This window comes from Amphichorda felina, assembly GCF_050947745.1.
Source record: "Amphichorda felina strain 45539 chromosome Unknown scaffold_7, whole genome shotgun sequence".
In the NCBI taxonomy this organism is placed as follows: Eukaryota; Fungi; Ascomycota; class Sordariomycetes; order Hypocreales; family Bionectriaceae; genus Amphichorda; species Amphichorda felina.
The window spans coordinates 1,778,496-1,802,139 of NW_028145043.1; the positions used below are offsets into that span (position 1 = coordinate 1,778,496).

Sequence of the window (23,644 nt, forward strand, 5' to 3'; positions counted from 1 at the left end):
TGTGCGCCTCGTTCGTAGATTCAATTGGAGCTTCAAGGTGTCCTACTCTAATAATTAGAAGCGAAGTTCCGGCGGATGTCGCACATTTCGCCATGGTCAATGACGGCGTCAAGCTACGGAGTACGTACCTAGGCGGAGCTCGGGTAGCGGGGTTTATCGATAAGTTCCGAGCGTCCAGTGTCTCGGAGTCGGCGAGCCGACGCGATTACGAATTCCTCTCGGGCCTCCGTACGCTGCACGCTTCACGAGCGCATCAGCCTCTCTTTACCCCGACCATCCTTCCCAGTCAATACAGCGGGAATCAAGGCGACATGGCGCTGGACGCTAAGGACCGCGATAGTGATATCGCGCCGGCGGAGGGTATTCGCCTGGCAAACGGTATGACGAAGCTACCCAACGGGATAATACTAGACAAGGACGGGAAGCCGTGGGTTACATTGTCACTTGGGAGTTTCATGTTTTCTAACTTCTCATAGTTGTCGAAGTTGTAATTCCAAATCCGCCTTCTCCGCCTTCGCAGCGCAGGCCACGCACCAGTTCAAGACAGACAAACCGACCGCGACCAGCACGCTGAGCACGATCAACGCCACCGCGAACAAGAAACCAGCCCTCGAGTGCCCGCCGGACGTCGAGCAGCTAGGTCGCAGCTCATGGACCCTACTCCACAGCATTGCGGCGCAATATCCGGAGGCGCCGTCGCGGACACAGCAGTCCGACCTCGTAAGCTTCGTACGGCTCTTCTCTCGTTTGTACCCGTGCTGGGTCTGCGCCGAGGACTTCCAGGGGTACATCGCGAAGGACGCTCCGCGGGTGGCCAGCCGCGAGGACTTTGGGCAATGGCTATGCCGCGCGCATAATAACGTCAATGTGAAACTCGGCAAGCCAGTATTCGACTGCTCGCGCTGGGAGGAGAGGTGGCGGACGGGGCCGCCAGATGGGAGCTGCGACTGAAACAAGAGGCCGTTTGAGTGGCGTTTGACGGCGCATGTATTATCATCTGTACAAGAATAGGGAGTTCGACAGCTTGGGCATAGATTGGTCTCCATGTCACGATTTGAGTGTATTGTTTAGGACGATAGGTTTGTAACGGGACCCGCGGCACATAGACTCTGCCTTCCTTCATGTCACGCATGAGGGTAATAATTACTATCATTTATCAACACAAGATTCGCCGCTTGACACGATACTTACACCGCAATTCAGACTGACTTCTCTGTTCGGTTTATTTCGCTATTGGTTTGCCCTCTAGCAAAGCCACGCATAGATGCAGAGGCAGAAAGATGGACGTCCGGTGCCGAACTGCCGTGGAGGGTCGAGCTGGCATGCAGATCGACTGCAGATAGTTCTAGCCCGAGTCCATGGATTAGTTCCCGACGTCGGTCAAATCCAGAATACGAGAAGGTTACACGCAAAGTTCATTAGACCACTGCAGTCCCTACGCATACACGAAGCAAATTCTATCATTAGTACAACAAGCAACTAGTCAATTACATCACTCTGGCGAAAGGCCCACATCTTCCACCAGCCTCGTACAGTCGTACGAGTACGACAGCAGCACCCATGACGTACCTGCCTTCTACGCAGTTAATCTGGCCATCTCGGCGAGATCGGATCGCTCTTGCCAGCTCTGAAAAGACTCGAAAGATTCTTCCATGGTGTCCTGGACTACTTGAATCCCCCAGCCTCCCTCAAACCCAGTTCCGCCAAGCTCCACGCAGCACCTATACTCCCCTTCCAGCTTATCTCCATCCACCATGTCAGACCTCAGAATTAGGGGCCTTGAAAAGCCTGTTGATGTGGCAGAGTATCTCTTCCGGCGTCTCTATGAACTTGGTATCCGTTCCGTCCATGGCGTTCCGGGCGACTACAACCTTGTCGCACTCGATTACCTCCCACAGTCCAACTTGAAGTGGGTAGGAAGTGTCAATGAGCTCAACGCAGGTGAGAAGCGCCTCGAACCAAACCCCTTGCCATTTGCCCATCAAACTAACCATTTGCAACAGCTTACGCTGCTGACGGCTATGCTCGCGTCAAGGGCATCTCAGCGGTCATCACCGCCTTTGGTGTTGGCGAGCTCTCCGCCATCAATGGCATTGCCGGAGCCTTCTCTGAGATGATTCCAGTTGTCCACATTGTGGGATGTCCATCGACCATCTCCCAGCGCGATGGCATGCTGCTCCACCATACCCTTGGAAATGGGGATTTCAACGTCTTTTCCAACATGAGCGCTGAGATATCTTGCAATGTCGCCAGGCTCAACAGGCCAGTTGAGATTGCCAACCAGATTGACCACGCCCTACGGGAGTGTGTGGTCAAATCTCGCCCTGTTTACATCATGCTTCCTACAGATATGGTTCAGACCAAGGTTGAGGGTGCAAGGCTGGATACTCCCATCGACTTGTCTGAGCCGGCGAACGATCCGGCAGAGGAAGATTATGTAGTCGACGTGGTTTTGAGGTATCTTCGGGCTGCCAAACGCCCCATCATCCTTGTCGATGCCTGTGCAGTTCGGCATCGAGTCGTGGAGGAGGTGCGCGGTCTCATTGAGAAAACCAAGCTCCCATTCTTTGCCACACCCATGGGCAAAGGTGCTATTGACGAGACGCATCCTAACTATGGCGGAGTGTATGCTGGTGAAGGTTCACGCCCCAAAGTGAAGGAATTAGTGGAGGCTTCCGATCTCATCCTATCGATCGGTGCTGTCAAGGTACGCCTGAAAACACGCAAGACGGATGAGGTATCTGACTGACCAACATCAGAGTGATTACAATACTGCGGGTTTCTCGTACCGCACTTCGCAGCTCAACACCATCGACTTCCACAGCGACCACTGCATCGTCAGATACTCTTGGTACCCGGGTGCACGAATGAGGGGAGTCCTTCGAAAGATCATCAGCAAAGTCAACCCGGAGGAGCTCACAGCCCAGCCCAGCCCGAATGTCGCCAACGAGGTCGCCGATAACCTGGACAAGACGCCAGCCATCACTCAAGCGTGGTTCTGGGCCCGTGTTGGGGGGTTCCTGAAAGAGAAGGACATCGTGGTCACTGAAACAGGCACAGCCAACTTTGGCATCTGGGACACTAAATTCCCAAGTGGTGTGACGGCACTCAGTCAAGTCCTCTGGGGCAGTATTGGGTGGTCGGTTGGCGCTTGCCAAGGTGCCGCACTCGCAACAAAGGACACTGGAAAGAACCGCAGGACCATTCTGTTCGTCGGAGACGGCTCAATCCAGCTGACGGCTCAGGAGCTCAGCACCATGATCCGCCACGGCTTGAACCCAATCATGTGAGTATGCACGGAGACTTTGTTTTACGTTCACACGTTTCTAACCATGGGTATTATTAGCTTTGTGATCTGCAACGAGGGATTCACTATCGAACGTTTCATCCACGGCATGGACGCAGAATACAACGACATCGCCGCGTGGGACCACAGAGGCCTCGTGGACGTGATTGGCGGCGCGAAGACGGCCAAGACGTACAGCGTCAGAACCAAGGACGAGGTTAACAAGCTTCTAACCGACGAGGAGTTCAACGCTGCGAAAACTTTCCAGTTGGTAGAGCTCCATATGGGCAAGAAAGACGCACCGCGTTCCTTGGTAATGACAGCAGAAGCTGGTGCCAGGTTCAACGCGCGCCGAGAGTGAGGCACGTCCTCAGTTTGTCCCGGCAGGGCCCAAAATGGCGAGGGTGGAAGGGCAATTAAGCCAGGCGTTTACATAGGAGAATGAACCAAAATGAACCAAATTGAAGAATTAAATGATAATCTTTACAGCCATCGAAAGTACCCAGATGTCAACGAGGATAGAAACCAATGTGTGACGTGAAGGGGTGAATTGTGAATTTGTGTGAGGGGCCTCCGCCAAAAAGCAGGCCCCACTAATTATGCTTGAAGAAAATAATAGGCGACGCCATGCAACCTTGCTTGCCATTGAATACGTAGTCGCCGTGCCCTACTTTGGTCTTGGAAATCCATTTCATCAATTTACTCTCAATCAAGGGACGCATCATTGACTTTTCCACGGCTCGAACTTGGACGTTTAACAGGCATCCAGAATTCTGACTCTGACTGACTACGACTGTGGGACATTCCCCCTTGGAATAAACGAGGCTTCCGCGGTAGTGTTGAAATGGCCGACAACAAGCGCAAGCAGGGGCCCGGTGGTCCTGACAGTGGATCGGCGCCAAAGAAGAGCAAAGTATGGGCTCTCTATCTATCTTAAGGTGAACTTGCAGACTAACGGGGTTTGAGGGGGGCAGCGGAGGACGGTGGAAGACGCCGCATCAGCATGCCAAGATGTCTGGCAGGGTGGAGATGGGGAAAGCCTTGGAAGTTGGTGATCAAGGCATCTGGGTCACCTTCGCCCGGGGTATGAAGACCAAGGCCATCCGAGAGATTACTGAGCTATGCGAGGAGGTAGGACCTCCCGAAGCCCCGTCACGCCCGATCAGATAGGACGACTAACCAGCTACTCCAAGTACGGCGAGTCTATGTATGGGCTCCCAAGGGAGTCGGACCCCAGCCCGGACCAAGAGGGCGACGAAGAGGGAGAGGAGCCGACAGACATTGCAGCCTCCATCGAGCAGGAGCTCAGTAACATGAGGCCGGGCAAACCCAAGGCGAGAAAGACCTTCTCCATTGTGCCTGCCGATGTGGAGTGCCTCCTCTTCATCAAGACGATGAAGCCCGTGGAGCCGGTTGAGTTTGTGCGCAAGATCTGCCAGGACGCCAGGGACTGCACCGACATCATGAAGCGCAAGACCAGATACGTCAACAGGCTGACCCCCGTCTCAAATATGGACAAGTCTTCGGAAAATGGGATCGTCAAGGTTGCAAGGTCGGTCATGGCGCCATACTTTCACCTCGTCAAGGAAGAGGGCGCCGACGAATCTGGCGAGGGGGGCGCTGGTGAGGAGCCCAAGAAAGACGAGGAGAGCGGTCCTTACTATACGGCAAGTGAAATCTACAGCATGTCCCAACAGGCATCGAGTAGCCAGGCTGATCCTTCGTTGGTTATATATAGTACGCTATTAGGCAAAACATCCGAAACCATTCATCGCTCAGGTCGGATACCGTCATCAAGAAGGTGGCAGGCCTCGTCCGACCCGAGCACAAGGTCAAATTAACCAGCCCGGACAAGGTTATACTCATCGAGATTTACCAGGTGTGTTGCTGGTCTAATTCACTCAACAAATTTTCCCCATTCCGGTCCCGTCTCTAACTCGTCGTTCCTTCCAGATGTTCTGTGGCGTCTCAGTTGTCGATGGCGCCGAGTGGGAAAGTCTCAAGCGGTATAACATGACTGAACTCTACCGATTAGCGTCGGAAAAGGACAGCGGAGAATCAAAGGCCGAAGGAGATGCAACCCCGGCGTAGGTACTGCGTGGAGGGTGAAGGGCGCAGAGGTGTCAAAGAAAGGCTCGGCTCGGCTTTTATGAGAGGAGACGCCGCCACAAGCCGGGTGTGCCATCTAAGCTTTTTTGGAAATGCAGAAGCTGCTTGGCTCTAGTCAGTCAGTTTAAGTCAGGCCAGAGGAGAGTGTTGGCCAGCCGAATCGAATGACCAAGCGGCCAAGGTGCTGCTGCCATATGTGCAACCAAGATGGTGCGGGATCCAGCGAGGAGAGCATGACACGTCTTGTCCAAGCCGACTGAACGACCAGAAAGGGCCGGCCTATGATGACAGGAGTTCCATTAACCTAGTCCATTATAACGGAGTAAGTTGTGGCAGTGTGTCAGAGTGCGGGACTCAATACACCGGTTCTTAGTACTCGCCTATTGCAACCAATAAAGTATTTCCCGACTCGCTTATATCGGCGCTGGCATGACAGACGTCTGGCCCTTGGACTCCTTGGAGCGACCCTGCCCTCCGCCACCAAGCCGGGGAGGGCCACAGACGCACTGTCGATTCCCTGGTGACGGCTCATATGCAGCTTCGCTTCCCGAGGCCAATGAGGAGGGCTGTGTCCGAATACCCTACATAGATCCCATGCACCCCAACCCCAACCCCAAGACACCACAGTGGCCTCGCTTGTCTCGGTTGTGTCGGCCGAGTTCCTGCGAATAGGATTTTCTCCCTATCTCACATTCCCCGGCCAAATATCGTCTCTAGGACATATGTCCGTCCTACTCTAGTTCCTACTCCAGTCATGCTCGGTTGGGCGTCGCCATCTAGATGGCATTCTGTGCCATCCGAGCAGTCTTATATATGTTAATGGTTATAGGGGGGGCAGACCTGGGTATATAGATCTGTCTCTTCCAAATACATTCACGGCCTAGCTTCTTCCCAATGCCTATGTCGAGGTCACACAACACGGCCCCATTCTCGACTTGCCCGCCGAGTGAAACTGCAGCCTTCCGGACTATCAAAGCCCACTCCCTCCCGGACTCTCTATTAATATTGCCAGGGGCCCCATGAGACTCCCCCTTACATTCGACGAGGCCATCCGAGGCTTGCTCCGTCGAGCAGCGCCGCATCTATCCGTCGAGAGGATATACCCCATTCCTTCTGTTGGGGTACACCAGCTCTACACGGTGCAGCTCACCGACAGCAGCTCCCTTCATCTTGCTCTTCCGCCGCCGCCCAGTGTGCGGCTGCTTCGTTGCGAACGAGGGAATGTCAGCGCTGAGGTTGCCCTGTTGGCATGGCTGAGTTCCGTGAGACCAGCTCATGATGAGACTAAGGGCGCATCCTTCAGTACCTCTCATCCCAATTACCTGGAAGGGTTCATCCCCAGGGTCATCCAGGATGGGTTTCCCGAGTTCTTGCTGAGCGATCCATGCCACGGAACGACAGTCGCTGAGGTCCAAACACCATTCACCCACGGCGAGGAAAAATTCGTCGGCTACCAGGCTGGCCGCCTCTTTCGACGTATTTCATGCCATGTTTCCCCTACTGGGATGTTTGGGTATGCCGAGGACGTCCTCAGGTGTAACTGGCAGACGCAGGCGCAAGAACCAACGTCCCCCTCAGACAGGGGTTTCTCCACCTGGTCCCAGGCCTTCCACTTGCTACTGGAGTCGGCCCTCCGGGATTTGGAGGATTCATGTGTGCAGATAGAATACGGGCAAGTTAGGGCCCATTTTGAGCGGCTGGGCCACCTGCTAGACCGAGTGGAGAGGCCAAGCTTGGTCGTACTCGAGGCAGGGGAGAGCACCAATCTTGTTGTGTCTGTTCCTACCGAGTGCAAGAATCCCAGAGATCATGACGGCATCAGAATCACAGGCCTGCGGGACTGGAGCAGCTGTCTATTCGGGGACCCCCTGGTAGCCGTCATCTTTGCTAACGAGCCATCGCAAGACTTTTTAGACGGCCTCGGAGCATCCATCGGCGACTTGGATCCGTTCAAGAATGTACCCATCATCCAAGATGAAGTCCACGCTTCGGCCCGCCTCGCTCTATATCAGTCTTACCACTCTCTATGTGGCATTGCCAGGCAGTACCGACGGCCTCGAGACCCCGAGGTTGATATGGAGCTCTACTGGCGCAAGAGGTTACAAAGCTCCCTGGCCAACTTGTCCAGTCTGGATGACAATAGAAACGAGGTCCAAAGCTTGGTCAAAGGGACATGTCTCTTCCAGAGAGGGGCTAGATAACAGAGTATACTAGTTCACCCTGCAATAATGTATTCTGGGGGCGAGCATATGGCTGTTCCTTTTTGTATAAAAATCATTTATCCTGTCCAGACGAGCCCCTCAGGTCGTCATCTTCACCATCGTCCTCGTCCCGGGGTAGATTGAGACCCAACATGCCCAGAAGGTTGCCAGTTGGGCCAGACATGCCTCCCTGGCTCTTAAAGCTCTCCAGGATGTTCTTGGCTAGGTTGTAGTCGACATCCACCTGCTCCTCGCTATCCTCGTCTACGTCCTCTGCGTCTCCTTTCCCGGACTTGGCCTGGCTCCCACTTTTCGATTCAGCCTTGAGCATGGGCTTCTTCTTGCTTGGCGGATCCAACGCCAAGGCACCGTGCTGGTTCAGCTCATTCTCCATTTGGGAGGCGAGCTTTTGTATCTCCTCATCCTCGTCCTCCTCTTCTGGCCTGGTCAGGGTGTCTTTCTGAGCCCCCGGTTTGCCCTTGCCCTTGATGTCAACGGGCTTGTGGTCAGGGGCTGTCGTAGATGGCAAGCACATCATCTCACGCATCATCCTAGCAAACTCTTCCTCGTCGAAGCTCACCTCCTTATCCTCCGCGTCGCTGTCCTCTTCCATTCCGGAGTCATCGTCATCGTCATCGTCAAAATCCATCTCGTCGAATTCAACACCCTCAGGGCCAGCTTGTTCATCGTTGAGAAAGGCTTCGAACCTCGAAACAATCTTTCGGAGATTCTCCTGGGCGTTAGCGTCGCCGAACCCTTCCTTTCCTTCCTTCTTAGATCCCGTGCTACGCTTTCCATCCAGTTCGCGCTCGAAATCCTCATAATTGATGTCTAACCAGGATTCGCTGTCGTTGCGGTCTACATCAGGCCATGACTGGATGTCTGCATCTGAAGGAAGGACCTCGTCTCCGTCCTCGTTGAGGTCTTCTATGATTATCGCCAATTCCCGAACGGTCCTGCTCTTGCTCCGTTCTGCCTTTGCCGCCAGCATCTCGAACCCGCATGTCAGCTTCATTCCGGCTTCCAGCCGTTGCGTGGCCACATCGCCCCGAGTCGTATCAGACACGTCCGGAGAACCCTTGGAGAGCAAGCTCTTCCACCTTGGAGGTGTTTCGAAGCGTTGTGATCTTAACTGGGCAAAGAGAACCTTGCTAAACCGGACACTGACTGTGACAAGGTCTTTTGGAGGGAAAGCCAAGGCGGATGACGATGACAATATCGGTTTTAATGCCAGTGCGTCTCGGAGATAGAATGCCTCTACTGCGGGTGCCACTGACTTGGGTACGGTGCGCAACACATAGGCAAGCCTCCTGGGTATGGTAATAAGTGAGTGGTGGATTGAGTCTGCCACTTGGGTGGGATATTTCTCAAGCCTGTAGAATGCCTCGGCCTCTATGAAGCTTGAATGGACAAGGGCTTCTCGGTTCTCTTTGATATATTCAACGGCATCCGGAAGCGAGAGATGGCGGGCTGCAGAATCCGCCCCGTCCTTGCATGGGACTATGAAGAGCTTCCCGCCGTGGATCCAGACACGGTTGTGGTCAATCTCAGGGCTGAGCCACTTGGGAAGGACGTTAGCAGCCTCCACGAGGAGAAACTCGCCGTCGGTGTCAAAGACCCGAGCCCAGGCGTTGGGGTAAGCTATCGTGAGCTGTCGGAGGAGATGAACTATGAGCCACTCGTCCTCGACGGCGTCGCCATACTCGGTCACACCGTGCAAATACACTAGACCTTGACATATGATCAGCAGAGCCCCAGCCAGTGTCCTTTCCCTTTTTTTGAAACACGTACCTTCTTCATTCTTTAGCTCTAGATTGAACTCATCTCGTTGCCAGATGTACTCTTTGGCGAGATTTCGGCAGAGCTCGAGGGCTGCCTTGCGGAGAGTCTCGAGCTGGGGCAAGACTGTGCGAGCATCCGAATGCTCTTCAATGACAAATAAAAGATACTCGACCGAGTTGTCGGGGAGCTCTCTCTCGAACCCAGACAGCTCGATATCTGCGTCCTCCTGGGAAGTGGACATGGTTGGTTGCTTCTTGCTTCCTACAGCGAAGCTAGGCCAAAAAGCAATTGAAGTTTCCTAACAGATTGTTCAAAGAGCGTGCTTTCCTACAGCATGTTAGAGGTAGCTTTCAGCAGGAAACCAAACGCTGAGAGTTTTTACATAGACAGGAATGTAAGAGAAATCATGGTCAGGTGCTCCGTAGATGCAAGTTGGATGGTTACCCTGCGTCAAGATGCGCAATGGACGGTCGTGGACGGGTGGACCCGCGGTGAACTGGTGTACGTCGTAGTGGTGAGTGGTGATTGCCCCGCTGCCCCACCTTTATTTTTGAGTGGAGGCGCCCAGTCGCGTCCAGACGACTCCAGAGACACGGTTGTCGCGTTTGTTCCTATAGTGCCTGTCCACTGTGAACTCTCAGTGCGCCGTGCATATTACGAGTATTACGGAGTACTGCACCAACCCTGGACGTCGACTGCGACGAGTCCAATGCCGCGCTCAACACCACGAACCATCCGAGCCACATGCAACGACTCTGCCCTCCCAGCTAGAATATTCTGGATCTAGCCGGGAATATCTTCCTGGCCTCTTTTTTATACTGCGCCTGCCATGGGACCTCGTAAACGCACGCGTCATGACGGCATCGAGGAGGAGGTTGTGGACGTGCGCGAGGCCAGTTCCTCCCTGAGACCCCAGGAATCAGTAAGTCTGCACAGCTCTTAGTATACCCAAAACTTCTCCTAACGCAGCTGGTACTAGAGGAAACGAGCCCGCATTTCCCTCGATCCACCGCGCACCAAAGAGCCCAGTCCCTCCAACGACGACTCACCCGAATCCGAGAGCGAAGATGACGACGTCTCCAATGCGCCGCAGTCGCCGCCCCAGACACAGTACGAGTTCATGCGCGATAATGGATGGGAGCATCTTGAGCATACCGATTTCGACGACATGCAGGCCACCCAAGCCCTCGCCAAACGGTCCAACCAGCGTCGCGACAACGCCGTCGCAGAGAGTGGCATTATCGAGAGCATCACATGCTACAACTTCATGTGTCATACGAGACTCCATGTCGAACTGGGGCCCCTCATCAACTTCATTGTTGGTGAGAATGGTAGCGGCAAGAGTGCTGTCCTCACCGCTCTGACTCTGTGCTTGGGTGGCAAGGCTAGCGACACCAATCGCGGTGGCAGCCTCAAGTCCTTTGTCAAGGAAGGGCAAGACCACGGATCCTTGGTTGTTAGGATTAAGAACGGAGGCACGGATGCCTACCAACCAGACGTTTACGGCAACATCATTATCGTGGAGCGCAACTTTTCCAAGACCGGTGCTAGCGGCTTCAAGATCAGGTCCGCCACCGAGCGCATCATCTCCACCAAGAAGCAGGAGGTCGACGAGATATCAGAGTGGTACGCTTTGCAGATTGGAAACCCCCTGACGGTGCTGTCTCAGGACAATGCCCGCCAGTTCCTCAACTCGGCAACCCCGGCCCAAAAGTACAAGTATTTCGTCTCCGGTGTCCAGCTGGAACAGCTTGACAATGATTACAAGATGTCCCAAGATACCCTGGATAAGACCCTCATCCTCCGCGACGAGCTCAACGAGAGCATTGCCCAGGTAAAGCAGGAGATGGAGGATGCGCAAAGGCTCGCCCAGACCGCCGAGAAGAACCAGAGTCTGCGCGAGAAGGCTCGCTTGTATCGCCACCAGCTGGCTTGGTCCCAAGTCGTACAGCAGGAAACAGAACTGGAGCGGCGAAAGAAGGAACTGGAGGAACGAGACGATCAGATCGCCGCTTGCGAGCATCGGTGCGAGGAGATGACTCAAGCTCTTACCGGGGTCGAAGAGAGATTGGAGCAGGTGAGGAAGGCTAGAGAGGATCTCGACGGGGAGCGCGACGGCTTCGACGAGAAGATAGCCGCGGCGCAAGGAATCTACAATGCGGCTAAGAAGGAGCTGGCCGACTTGCACCGGGAGGAGCGAGATGCGCATGCTCGCCTGAAGAATGCAAAGACCGAGATCAAGGGCCTCGAAGAGAAGATTGCACAGGAAGAGCAACGCCTTGGCGAGTCTACAGGGCCTGAGCGTGCGCAAAAGGACACTGAATTGGCCGACGCGTCTGTACGTGAGAGGGGGATTAACGAGCAGCTCTCCGAGGCAACTCGGCAGCTGCCAACGCTCCAATCCAACGCTTTAGAGGCGTCCAAACGTCATAAGTCACTCCTTTATTCCATGAACCAGAAGAAGAAGGAGGTGGTCGCCGGACGGAAGCAATTTGAGGAGCTTCAACAGAGCACCGGCTCCGCGTTTGACGGCTACGATCGCGAAATGCGCCAACTCGTCGATATGGTGGAGAGGGATTTGTCATTCACACACAAGCCTATTGGCCCTCTTGGTGCTCACATCAGGCTACAGAAACCCGAGTGGTCAGGAATTCTCGAGAGGACATTTGGTGAGGGGTTGAATGCGTTTGTTGTCCGCAGCAAGCAAGATCAGTCCAAGCTTGCCAGTATGGTTCGCCGGGTAGGACTCAAAAGACCACCGCCAATCTATATTGCATACGGCCAGCAAATCGACACAAGGGCGCAGGAGCCCGATGACGAGTTCGACACCATTCTCCGTGTTCTGGATTTCGACGACGAGCTGGTCCGATCCCAAATGGTTATTAATTACCAAATAGAGAAGATCATACTAGTCAAGGACCGCGTTGATGCTGAGAGGATCATGGTTGACAACGGGCGGCCGCCTCGCAATGTCTCGGCCTGCATATGCTTTCACGATGGCCAGGGGAAGCGCGGCCATGGCCTGCGAATCACCAATCGTGGAGGGACTACGAGCACCAGTCCGATTCGGCCGTCGGATGGGCGACCGCGGATGCGGTCTGATTCGGGGCGACAGGTTGCCCTCCAAGAAGAGCATCTCAAGCACCTCGGCATGGAGCTGCGAGAAGCCACAAGAGAGGAGAAGCAGGCAAAACAGGCTCTCGACCATGGTGAAAAGGAGATCGAGGAAAACCAGAGTCGAGTCAAGACCCTCGAAAACGATCTTCGCCGAGCCCAGGCCGATGTCGAGCGCATTCAAGAAGAATTGGATGCATTTGAGGGTGTCGACGATCGCCTGATAACTCTGCGCAACAACCTTGCTACCAAGAATGACGAGGCTGAACAGCTCGGAAGCCAATATGGTACCATGGGCCTGGCTAAGCGGGAGCTGCAGGCCAAGGCGCAAGACGCAAAGCGGAACCTGGAGGCCATGAATGGCGAACGAGAGGACTTCGACAACCGGGTCAACAAGGCGGAACTGAGGATGAGGACCCACGAAGATCTGCGCAAAATCGCGGTTTCCAAGAAGAACGAGGCATTCGAGAGGCTTGATATTGAGAAGAATGAACGGCGACGGGCTGAAACTAAACGGGAACAGCAAGTGGCTCGTGTTGAAGACTTTGTAACTCAGGCATATCAGATGGCGCCAGAGCGTGTCCACATCCCGGAAGGCGAAACGTTTGAAGGGATCGAGAAAAAGTACCGGAAGCTCAAGGAGCAGCTGGCTCAGCGCGAGAAGCGCCTGGGCGCAACCGATCAGCAAATCTATGACCGCGCCAACGAGGCGAGGGCTAGACATGAAGAGGTGGTACGCCAGACGCAAGACGTCGACGAGACCATCGCCTCCCTCAAGCATGCCATCGAAGATCGTCTTCATCTTTGGCGCCAGTTCCAGCGCCAGATCAGTGCGCGTATCCGCATCCAGTTCACCTATCTCCTCAGCGAGCGTGGATTCCGGGGCAAGATTGATCTAGACCACAGGAACCGCAAGGTTCAAATCCAGGTCGAACCCGACGAGACGCGGAAGAGCTCCGCAGGACGCAGCACCAAGACGCTCTCTGGTGGCGAGAAGTCATTTTCGTCGATTTGCATGCTACTGTCTATGTGGGAGGCCATTGGATCGCCCATCCGATGCCTAGACGAGTTCGACGTCTTCATGGACAATGTCAACCGAGCTATTAGCACGAACATGCTGGTAAGTCTATAACACCCCCCTCACTCTCTTTCCCCTTTAATACATCGTCTAACCTGAGGCTAAAGGTGGATGCGGCTCGTCTCTCGGTCTCGCGACAGTACATCCTCATTACGCCCAATGCCATTGAGGGCCGCGCGAGGTTGGATCGAGACGTCAAGATTATCCGGTAAGATTACTCTAATGCGCTGATTTATGGAGAATATTTTTCTGACGCCTCTTGCAGTCTCACGGATCCTCGTCAACGAACCCTTGTTTGAAGAAACAAGCGACTCTTTGCTTGGTTGGAGCATTTGATTGCTTTGCATGTGGAGATAGATGTGTGACCTCTTAAACAGGGCTGGAATTGACATGCTTGGAGTTTACGGCTGGCTGGTTTGTGTTGCTGGGTATGGACGACACTTGATGAAGGGATCGCATGGAATAGATTAGAGACAGGCTGTGTTTTATACACCGCGCTAAGAGACATATCCTACATAATGTACATAGTCGAGCCGAGATTCGACCATTGTTAGATGTCCTTATATACGGACTCCTTTGCTTCTGAGGACATTGATGCCCGCATTGGCAGTGAAGCCAACCCACTGGCCAATGGATCCAAAAGCGGTCCCAACAGACTTAACCTCGTCCAGCCGGCGGTCCAGGAACTGGCTCGTCTCGGCGAAATTCGGGGAGTGGTCGTTGGTCATGAAGAGCTCGGCTGAGGTATAGACCATGGATAGGGTCGCCCGCTTGGTATACCATGAGGGGTCAACGGCTTTGTCACCGGCAAGGAACCAGATCTCATCGGAGAGCTTAGCAAGCTCCTTCAGAGACGCGGGAACGTAGCTGGGTTGGGCCATGATAGCAAGGGCCTGTATCATCAAAAGCACCATGTCAGCCAAACGTACGCGAGATGACGGGGGACGGCAAAGAGAGTAGGATTGGTTTCAATGTTCCCACGCACCTCTTGCCATCGGTGAATGACATCCTTGTTAGCCAGCAACCGTTCCCAGGTCAGGGCGGCGACCTTTGCTCCCACACCCGGCAGGGAGTCCTCGCGCTCAAACAGCTTCTTGCTCTTTTCGGCCAGGGCCATGCGCTGTGTAACGAGGTGGTAGCGAATCAAGCTGAAAGTGCCGTCCGGAAGAGCACTCGGGCTGATGTCGAGGTAGCCTGCGTCGCGGGCACCGAGACTGAGGGCGCGGTGGGAGAAGCCATGTTTGGGGACGTGTCGATACGCGGCGGCTAGGATGGCGGACTCGGTGGCCCCGAAGGGACCCGGAGGCGGCGGGTGATCATAGGAGTGGAACGGCCGGGAACAGGCGGGCTTGTAGCCCAGCGGTTGGGTGCGTCGCAAGCATCGTGTCGCTCGCGCAGCGGTTCGTGCTGATGTGGGCGCGGTCATGATGGACCTCTGCAGGTGCCGATGGGGGAGCTTCGAGGGGCTGAGGGGCGAGGGCTGCCAATGCACAGGCACCTAGCAAGGCGGCAGGGGATGCGGGTGGTTGGTGCTGGTAAGATGCGTTCGTGGAGCTTGTTCCGGGCGATGTCGATTGGAGCTTGAACGTTTGAATCCACGTCACGATGCGCCGACTTTTCGACTTCGCGGTGCACCAGCCTCGATTGAGTCGATTCTTTGGTGGCTCGCCCCCACTTCTACGGTCGTGGGGGTGGATCCTCCCTGGCTGCCAGGCACTGCAGCCATGACCTCCGTCCTTCTTTCAACCCCTCTGCTTCGTGGTAACGGTTCTTGATATGAGACGTTGCCGAGGCCGCTAAGTCACCCGAGTGTCAATCTGCCCTTGGGGTGCTCGTTCTTCTCCAATATCTCTTGGTAGATCCAGATTGCCGTGGACCGTGTCTCTGGACTACAGTGTTGTTGTCTCTTCTCGCATCAGATGAGGCTCCAGGTACTCCGTACCTTTCAAACACTGCTCGGCGTAGGTGCGTATCCACAATGAACCTGGGAGTTACATAGTACGGAGAACAGTTCCTAGAACGTCCAATCGGCTGAAAAATCGAATGTCTTACGGCATATCGCAGGAACTCGGAGAACGAATCACGATGCCTAAAACTTGGATGCCAGATGCATGAAATACTGTTTGTGTTTAGCACTGGATGATAGATCCCCTCATCGACCTCTGTCCACCCGTTTCCAAAGTAATATTGGCGACATCTGAGTACCCTACTACCTACTACTAGTATGAATGTGCTAGACTGCGCCGCAACACCGAGGAGGAGGCTACTATGTACATTGAGACTTGTCCTCCCCCCCCCCCCCCCCCCAAAAAAAAAAAAAACTGCAAGAGGCCTCGTTCACTAATTGGGCGTGAATCAAAACTGAAAGCCTTGCGAGGAACTCCTCGGAGACATTGGGCTCTCTATTCGGTAAAGTATATGTACATAGGAGGAGGTGTCGTCCGGTTTCTAGTTACTATTAGCCTTGTCAATGGCGGGGCGAAGCAGCTTGAACAGTGGTCGTAATCCCCATCTGCTGAGGTGCATGATGCGTCTGGTGTGCAAGGTGATAAGCCCAATGAGTGGCCATCCATCATCCCTTACTCACCGGTCCGAGTCTGCGAGACAGACGTGACCACTTTGGACACCCCGGCTACGGATTTGATTGGATACCCGCCGGACAGGGCAACCTGGTGTTACACCAGATATGCGAAGTACATAATACAATGTGGTCCTAATGCTCGGCGACAAGGTGCTTAGTTTGCCTGGTGCTTCATCTCGAGAGTGTTTGCCCACGCTGCCCATGAGCGTGGATTGAAAAATTTCCCCTGATACTCGTACAGCCTCGCCGCTGGTAATTGGCCCGTGTGTTCTTTCACTCTTGATACTTCCATGCATGCTGTTCGTGTCTTTGTACTCCGTACTTTACGGATACTACGCAGGCTGCAAGGATTGTGACCTGGTGTTCGTATTACGATTATGAAAGCGGACGGTAGCCTCCCCACGGCTCTTCGGCTGTCCTGTCAATCGATTTGCTAGCCATTGCTTCGGACTCGATGCCTCGTGTCTTTGTGGGTAGCCTGCAGGTCGCCCTCTGGGCCCTCCATCAACTGCGGGTAGCCGAGAGGCTTCGTTCCCCGGTGCGTTAGCGTGGGTCTTGGGTGCTCCTCGGCCCCGCTGCTCAATCCTGACTCCTCACCACTCCGATGTGGGATGTGGGACTCGGACGACATACGATGAATGCATATGCAACTCGGCCTCCTGCTTTCTCACACTCCCACGCGCCCGCTCAGAACGACAGTTTTGTACATAATACCATGTGCATAATAGCATATGTGTCAGTTCACTCCTCTTGCCTGAGTCATGGTTTCCCGAAAGTCAAGTTGTGTGTGCTATGTAGGAGCAACAATGGTAGCCCAGAGCTGTCGTGACTCACCAGAAGCAATCTATCTTGAGCAAACTCTTGCGGTTCGTTAGCTCCGAGAAACACAATCTGGGAAAACACTGTGGGTACTCGTAAATGTGTATATGACACTGGCTTTGTATTATTTTTTCTGCGAAACAAACGTCGCTCGCGACTGATAATTACTGAAGCCAACTGGTTCTATGTAGAATTGGCATAGTACTAGACCCAGCCGTTGGTATATGACTCAGCCGACTGTGCAAGCTTATTACATAGTACCTACTATTACTACTCATATGTACGGATAGTGAATGAGAAGTCCCAGCGAGCAAATACCCTGTGTCCCTGTCTTGGGAATAGTGGTCACGGGACATGGTACCTCGTTCATAGTATGCAATCAACAACCGGTCTGGCGCTCAAAGTCGAGGACAGACCCGGTGGCTAGGTAGGAACCTAATATCAATACCCTCCAGCCTTCACGATAACCTTTTTGGAACGCTTTTTTCAATGAGCTTCCAAAGTGTCTCGAGTCTTTCTCAACGCTGCTTCTGTCTCGCTTCGTATCTTGGGGCGTGTCCGTGATGCTCCCGTGTTGCTGCGTCCACAAGCAACCCCTCATCAGGGCCGGAGCGTCGGCAGTGGCACCGCAAGAATCCATTCCTATTTACGGCGCAGTTACTTACATAGTAGCTGCTTAGATGGTTGCCATGAATTTGTCACATTTTCAGGGAAGGAATGACTCCAGAGATTTGTCTTTGGGTGAATGGTGGTGCTCGGTGTGGCCAGGCCTGTCTCCTCGTTGCATCAGCCACGGCCAACCCGCCTATGACTTAGCCACGCTCATGAATGGATCAATTAGTATTAAAAGCCAAATCAAAGAGAACGGCAGTAGCTGGGAATGGACAATTTTTGTCGGTTGCGATCCTCATGAGGTTGAACTGTACTTAGTAGTGAGTGATCCCCGCGGAGGGGCCAAGAATGACAAAAAATCGACCAAAAACCAGAATCTTGCTCGTGAATTCGGAGCGATGTCAAGAGTCTCGGCCCTGAAAAGCCGCGTGGTACGAGTACCGTTCCATGCCCTTGCAAGGATGATGGTCGAGAGTGCCTTCGAAGTTCCAGCCTCCAGGTTCCGTGTCGCTGGACGCTGTTCCGGTCACCACGCTTAGAGTGGGGCCTTCACCTCGGATCCTACGAAGGTGGTTGGTCACTGCGTCTTCCCACCCCTTCACCAGTACCCGTTGCGCGTCTTTTTCCCTCCTCTTCACCTCTGAGGCCTTGCAGACGCGACTGGGTGAGAGTGAACAACAACCTGACTTCTGCTACGGATCGCAAGTGCCTGCTCTTCGCCGTCGTTGCTTACTGCTAGCTTTCGTGTTCTGACTGCTCTGGCTAGCCTTCATAGCCCCCCTCCTCCTTCCAGGTAACGTCGCCCTCTGTTCGATTTTGCGTTTCCCAACCTCTGGCGCCTGGCTCCCCAACTCACTCCCTCTTCCCCCCTTTCGTTTTGACGCCTCAGGCGCGTGGTGCCGCTGTGGGCTTGCGTCAACGTACCCAGTACTTTACCTGTCTGCGAGGTCCGTTCCCCTGAGAGGCTAACCAACCCTCATCCCACAGCCAGGCACCTCGGTGTACTCCGTACTCTGTCCAATCTAGGCCTGAGCCAGAGGTACAAGTGCCCCAGGCTGTGTGGCTTTACGTACAGCACCTAGCTGCTTTTACCATCCAGCGGCGTTGTGCGAATACGTCAACTTAGCCTCACCGGAAAGGTACCTCCCCTAGTGCCTCCTCCACTGAGGCTTCGGAGTTCTCCAGCCCCAGGCCTTGCCCAGCACAGCCTGGAAGCCAGAATCGGCACCCTGACATCGCGCCCTGGCCCCTTCCAAGGTTTCCTCATTACCAACACCCCCAGCCAACACCACCACCAAACCTACCAGGTAGCCACGTCCTGGTCGTGCCGCAGTCCCATCCGCTGGTGCCGCCGCTCCTCTCGCTGCCTCGTTGCGGTTGGGTTCGATCTGATCGGATCTAATAGTTGGTCTGACTCGACTCGAGTCGGCTGAAGCTGTCCTTCCAGCCTTCCAGGTTTGCGACACTCTTCCCGCGCGCTCACTCGTTGCCCCCGACGCACACGCGCGACGACCTGCGACACAGCAACACAAAGTTTCTTGTGCTCGGAGGCTGACGCTGAGAAAAAAATTATCTCACAATGGGTAAGTACGTTCTCTCATCCACGTCTCATCTGTTTTCCCTGCCCTGCCCAGTCCTGCCGGACCTGCCCACCCGTGTTCCCCATCTTCCGAGTACTTCTTTCACGTCGTCTGTTGGGCGGGCTGCTATTACTACACCCATCATATTCTCTCGCAATCTTCTCCTACCTACACTCTCACCTCACCCACGCATCTTCATCCATCCCGCCCTCCAACCTAGCCTCTGGCTGTTGTCGAATGCTCCCCATCGCGTTGCTCCTGTAAAGACAGAGCCCTGGCCATCGGTACGAACCCACCCCTCGGTTTTGTTCATGTTGGTCCCTTCACTGCATCTCCTACGCACCAACCCCAACCACAGCCTGCATCTGCCCTGCCTTGCCTTGAGTTGCCTTTTCTTGTCTGCCCGCATCAACTCTTGCCTCCTTGTCGGGACTCTCTGCCTTCTCCAGTCACTTCCGTCTTCACATATTATCCGTACCTGCTCCCGATATCAAACATCTCAGTCATCATCCCGGCATCATTGGCGGCGCTTTTACCTTCACATCTCACCTTTCCCTCGCTTCTACCGTTGACCTCCGACCCTACTCGAGCCACCTTCCTTCGTTGAGAGCGCCTGGCATACCCAGTAGGTACAGACCAGGTCTCCCTGCGACACTAACAACAGGGGCTGCTCTCACTCACCAGTGGTGAGTGGTGATACTGTCACCTGATGTAACCCGCGCCCCATCCCACAGCCGGCCCTATGCTCTTCTTGTTCAGCGGACAACTTGCAGGTTGTTCTTGCGTTGCCTTCACCCAACCACCAACTGCCTCAGGTTGTCCGGAGCACCCCCCCTTCACCTGCATGTCTCCCGCTCAGATCCACCCTTGCTCTGCCTCACACCCCACCACTACCGCCCTCCCCACTTGCACACAAGGTACCTCCATCTTACGAGGTCGTCCCTGTACATCTGACCAACGTCCCTCCCACTCAGCCTTTTGGTGCCTCAATCACCATCTGCTTAATTTTGCTGGCTGTTTTCTCACTCATCTCATTTTCTTGGCTCCTCAACGTTACCCAGACACGGTTTCTTCTAAATTCGCCTTGCGGTCGTGCGAGTGATTCTAACCTCCAACTATAGCAGATACATCCGATAGCTACCGACCAGTGAGTCTTTACTCTCCCGCTTTTGACAGTCTTGTTGCTCCGAACGAGGGTGCCAATACTGTCGCTACTGTTCAATTCGACCATGCCCAGTTTCTGACCCGTTCTCCACTGGCGAAACGAGGGAACAGAGGATTGCTGTGGCTTGTGTTTGGCGGGGCTTTTATTGGCTATGATTCACGTCTCCTTCGCGCGTACCACAAATTCCAAGTCCTTCAGCGCTTGGCAGGGCATGGAATAAGAATTGCTTCGCATACTCCTGGGAGCCAGTGTCGCTGACGTCTTATAGCGCGAGAGGTCTCGATCGCCTCGCCGACGCTCCAGAAGCCCCGGACGATCTCGTCGTCGCTCTTACTCTCCTCGGAGCAGATCCAATAGCAGAGAGGATCACCGTCGAGGTCGCGATCGCTCGCCCATGACTGGCACAGGCGCATCCGGAGGGGGATCTAATTCAGGTTACGGCGGACAGGCGTCCAATCGATCTTACGAGGAAAGAGCGCGGGCCCGCGAACAAATGATGAATAACATACGCGAAACCTCTCAACAAGACCGTCGGGTCTACGTCGGCAACCTTTCATACGATGTCAAGTGGCACCACCTCAAGGATTTCATGAGACAGGGTGAGGCATTTGGGTGGTATGGAGGAGTTTTCCCGGGCTGACGAAGGGCTTTCTAGCGGGAGAGGTTCTCTTTGCCGATGTGCTATTGCTTCCAAACGGAATGTCGAAGGTGGGCTTCATCGCGTAGTTTTTGGTTGGCTTTCTTTTGTGGCCCTCTTTTCTCCCTTTCGGTTTTGACGGATGGATGGGTTGACGGGTATGGACGTTGTCCTTGGGTGATTGTAGGGATGCGGGTAAGTCTATTCTGGCCCTGAACCCGACTCACACGTTGGCTGGAATCAATGACTAACAAGAATTTGTCTTAGAATTGTGGAATATGCGACGAGAGAGCAAGCTCAGCAGGCCGTTAGCCAGCTGAGCAACCAGAATCTGATGGGCCGCCTAGTTTACGTGCGGGAGGTATGTGGGACTATATCCGGTAGGGACGACCTTGTGTTAAAACTAGATTCAGGACCGCGAGTCGGAACCTCGGTTCATCGGAGCCACCGGCGGCGCACGCGGTGGATTTGCTGGAGGCCCTGTCGGCGGTATGCCCGGCGGATTCAACCCTGGATTTGCTGGACCCCCCGGGGCTGGCGGCGGTGGCGGCGGCGGCCGTCAGATCTATGTTGCCAACGTTTGTGCCCGACCCATACCCTATTTTGTTTTTCGTTTCTGCGCGTCTTGGTGTTGACGGTTGCCTCTAGCTCCCTTTCAATATTGGTTGGCAAGATCTCAAAGATCTTTTCCGACAAGCCAGTAAGTTTATCTCGATTTAATTTAGCTCCCTTACGGTTTGCTCGGTTTCTCACGTAGTATATCAGCTCGCGTTGGGGGTGTCATTCGCGCAGACGTTCATATCGGCCCTGACGGACGTCCCAAGGGCTCAGGCATTGTCGTCTTTGAGAGCCCCGATGACGCTCGTAACGCGATCCAGCAATTCAACGGATACGAATGGCAAGGACGAATGCTCGAAGTCCGCGAGGATCGATATGCCCAGGCAGGTGGTGGCATGGGCTTCCCCCCCCGTGGTGGATATGGAGGTGGCATGCGTGGTGGGTTCGGCGGTGGTTTAGGCCGTGGTGGATTCGGCGGACGCGGTGGCTTCGGCTTTGGTGGCCGTGGAGGGGCCTTCGCCGGCGCCCCCCCTATGGGCGGAGGCCCTGGATTTGACGCACCATCCGTCCCTCCTAACCCTTTCACGGACTATGCCACTTCGGGGACAGAGAGGAGCGAGACAATCTATGTTCGAAACGTGAGTAACCGGATATCGCGACCTGATTTCATATCTTCTAACTTAACCTTTTCCCTGAACAGCTGCCGTGGTCTACTAGCAACGACGATCTTGTGGAGCTTTTTACCACCATTGGCAAGGTTGAGCAGGCTGAGATTCAGTATGAGCCGAGCGGCCGGTCGCGAGGCTCGGGTGTTGTTCGATTCGACACTGCCGAGACTGCCGAGACAGCTATCTCCAAGTTCCAAGGCTACCAGTATGGTGGTCGTCCCCTCAACCTGAGCTTCGTCAAGTACCTGAACCAGGGAGGCGGGGACTCTATGGAAACGGAATCTCATGGTGGGCTGACGCAAGATCAGATGATGTAAGCCCAGCCTGGGGTCCACAACTCCATCGGGAACACTTCTTTTTTTATTGACTTGTCTCGTTTTCTTTTGTACGACGTTGAAATTGGTCTCCTTTTACTGTCCACGAATGCACACGACAAAGGACCTGGAAACGCGAAGGAGTGTCTCTCTCCACAGGCTTCAGCTGCAACGAGGTGCTACTTTGTCGTCCATGGCACTGGAGGGGGATGTGCCAGTATCAGCATCGGGGAGAACGACGGAAATAGGAGGTTGGTTGCCTTGGAAGGCACTGCAGAGGGTTAGGCTTCATACGTTATGAGAGGTTACCAATGTTCCAACTGCATAGTACTAGCCGGGGCATTTTCTGGTGATGGTATTCGCCCGGAGTGACGGCGGTTGGCGGATCTATTATGTGCTTGGCTAGATGCGTAGAGGGCGATGACCTGCGTGATACGAGGGAAAACTTTGAGCATGCGTGTTTACTTGTAGTGCCGCACCGTTGACGCAGAGATACAAGCCTGATGAGTTTCTTCGGCATTGGCTTAGCATTCGGTTTGCAACAACTGCCGACCAAACACTGGCTTGAAGACGGTATGATATCCGAATGTTTCCAGCATGATTAATGAATATGACTCTTCCCTCAGCTGATGGGGGAAGTCATCCCTTTTATATAGCTCGATGACATCTGGAACCTTCTTTAGATAACTGATTGCTCTTGTCGTCAGGAGGTAGCGGTCTGTTGTAGTTTGAAACAGCTGTAGGTGTTGCCTTCATGGTAATCAGCTTGAATAACAAGAAAACATGTTGAGGCGTAGGGTCTCTCTATCCAAGAGTAGTGCCATCCAGGTTACTATAAGAAATATGATCCTGTACTTGGCCAGTGCTGATTCTTCACAAACGTGGGTCAACAGACAAAGTCGATGTGGCCGTGATTCCCCTCACTTCTTGTGGATAGAAATGACCGTAACAGGGGAATGAATTTTGGCAAAGGCCACTTTTACCTTCAGGCGTCTAAACAGTTTCTTTCCAGAAAGGAAGGCAGGGGATTTGAATTATCATGATCAAGCAATACGCGCTTTCCCAGCACATACAATCATGGACATTCGACGATGCCGGCCAACAGAGCCAAAGGAAAGTTGTGCTGGACTGTAAATGGGC

At 54.1% G+C, this 23,644-nt stretch overlaps 7 protein-coding genes across 7 annotated transcripts; 5 read left to right on the forward strand and 2 right to left on the reverse strand.

Moving 5' to 3' along the window:
• Positions 1-92: 92 nt before the first annotated feature.
• On the forward strand, positions 93-951 carry ERV1 (flavin-linked sulfhydryl oxidase; the record flags this gene model as incomplete). Its single annotated transcript, XM_083196742.1, has 2 exons — positions 93-378; positions 521-951. The coding sequence occupies 2 exons, from the start codon at positions 93-95 to the stop codon at positions 949-951; spliced, it is 717 nt and encodes a 238-aa protein (XP_083047950.1).
• An 803-nt stretch (positions 952-1,754) lies between these two features.
• Positions 1,755-3,647, forward strand: ACO1O0_007370 (thiamine diphosphate-binding protein; the record flags this gene model as incomplete). Its single annotated transcript, XM_083196743.1, has 4 exons — positions 1,755-1,941; positions 2,004-2,707; positions 2,760-3,286; positions 3,347-3,647. The coding sequence occupies 4 exons, from the start codon at positions 1,755-1,757 to the stop codon at positions 3,645-3,647; spliced, it is 1,719 nt and encodes a 572-aa protein (XP_083047951.1).
• Positions 3,648-4,130: 483 nt separating this feature from the next.
• Positions 4,131-5,377, forward strand: ACO1O0_007371 (putative tRNA acetyltransferase; the record flags this gene model as incomplete). The annotated part of the gene is made up of 5 exons (XM_083196744.1): positions 4,131-4,199; positions 4,253-4,417; positions 4,480-5,009; positions 5,066-5,165; positions 5,240-5,377. 5 exons carry the CDS (start codon positions 4,131-4,133, stop codon positions 5,375-5,377), a joined length of 1,002 nt encoding a protein of 333 aa, XP_083047952.1.
• A 2,292-nt stretch (positions 5,378-7,669) lies between these two features.
• Positions 7,670-9,619, reverse strand: ACO1O0_007372 (SGT1 protein-domain-containing protein; the record flags this gene model as incomplete). The annotated part of the gene is made up of 2 exons (XM_083196745.1): positions 7,670-9,327; positions 9,388-9,619. The coding sequence occupies 2 exons, from the start codon at positions 9,617-9,619 to the stop codon at positions 7,670-7,672; spliced, it is 1,890 nt and encodes a 629-aa protein (XP_083047953.1).
• A 588-nt stretch (positions 9,620-10,207) lies between these two features.
• On the forward strand, positions 10,208-13,782 carry smc6 (DNA repair protein SMC6; the record flags this gene model as incomplete). The annotated part of the gene is made up of 3 exons (XM_083196746.1): positions 10,208-10,300; positions 10,358-13,612; positions 13,678-13,782. 3 exons carry the CDS (start codon positions 10,208-10,210, stop codon positions 13,780-13,782), a joined length of 3,453 nt encoding a protein of 1,150 aa, XP_083047954.1.
• A 348-nt stretch (positions 13,783-14,130) lies between these two features.
• COQ9 (ubiquinone biosynthesis protein COQ9) lies at positions 14,131-14,996 on the reverse strand (the record flags this gene model as incomplete). The annotated part of the gene is made up of 2 exons (XM_083196747.1): positions 14,131-14,463; positions 14,556-14,996. The coding sequence occupies 2 exons, from the start codon at positions 14,994-14,996 to the stop codon at positions 14,131-14,133; spliced, it is 774 nt and encodes a 257-aa protein (XP_083047955.1).
• Positions 14,997-21,153: 6,157 nt separating this feature from the next.
• GBP2 (g-strand binding protein) lies at positions 21,154-22,507 on the forward strand (the record flags this gene model as incomplete). Its single annotated transcript, XM_083196748.1, has 6 exons — positions 21,154-21,159; positions 21,269-21,325; positions 21,378-21,542; positions 21,613-21,664; positions 21,730-22,160; positions 22,223-22,507. The coding sequence occupies 6 exons, from the start codon at positions 21,154-21,156 to the stop codon at positions 22,505-22,507; spliced, it is 996 nt and encodes a 331-aa protein (XP_083047956.1).
• Positions 22,508-23,644: the final 1,137 nt, after the last annotated feature.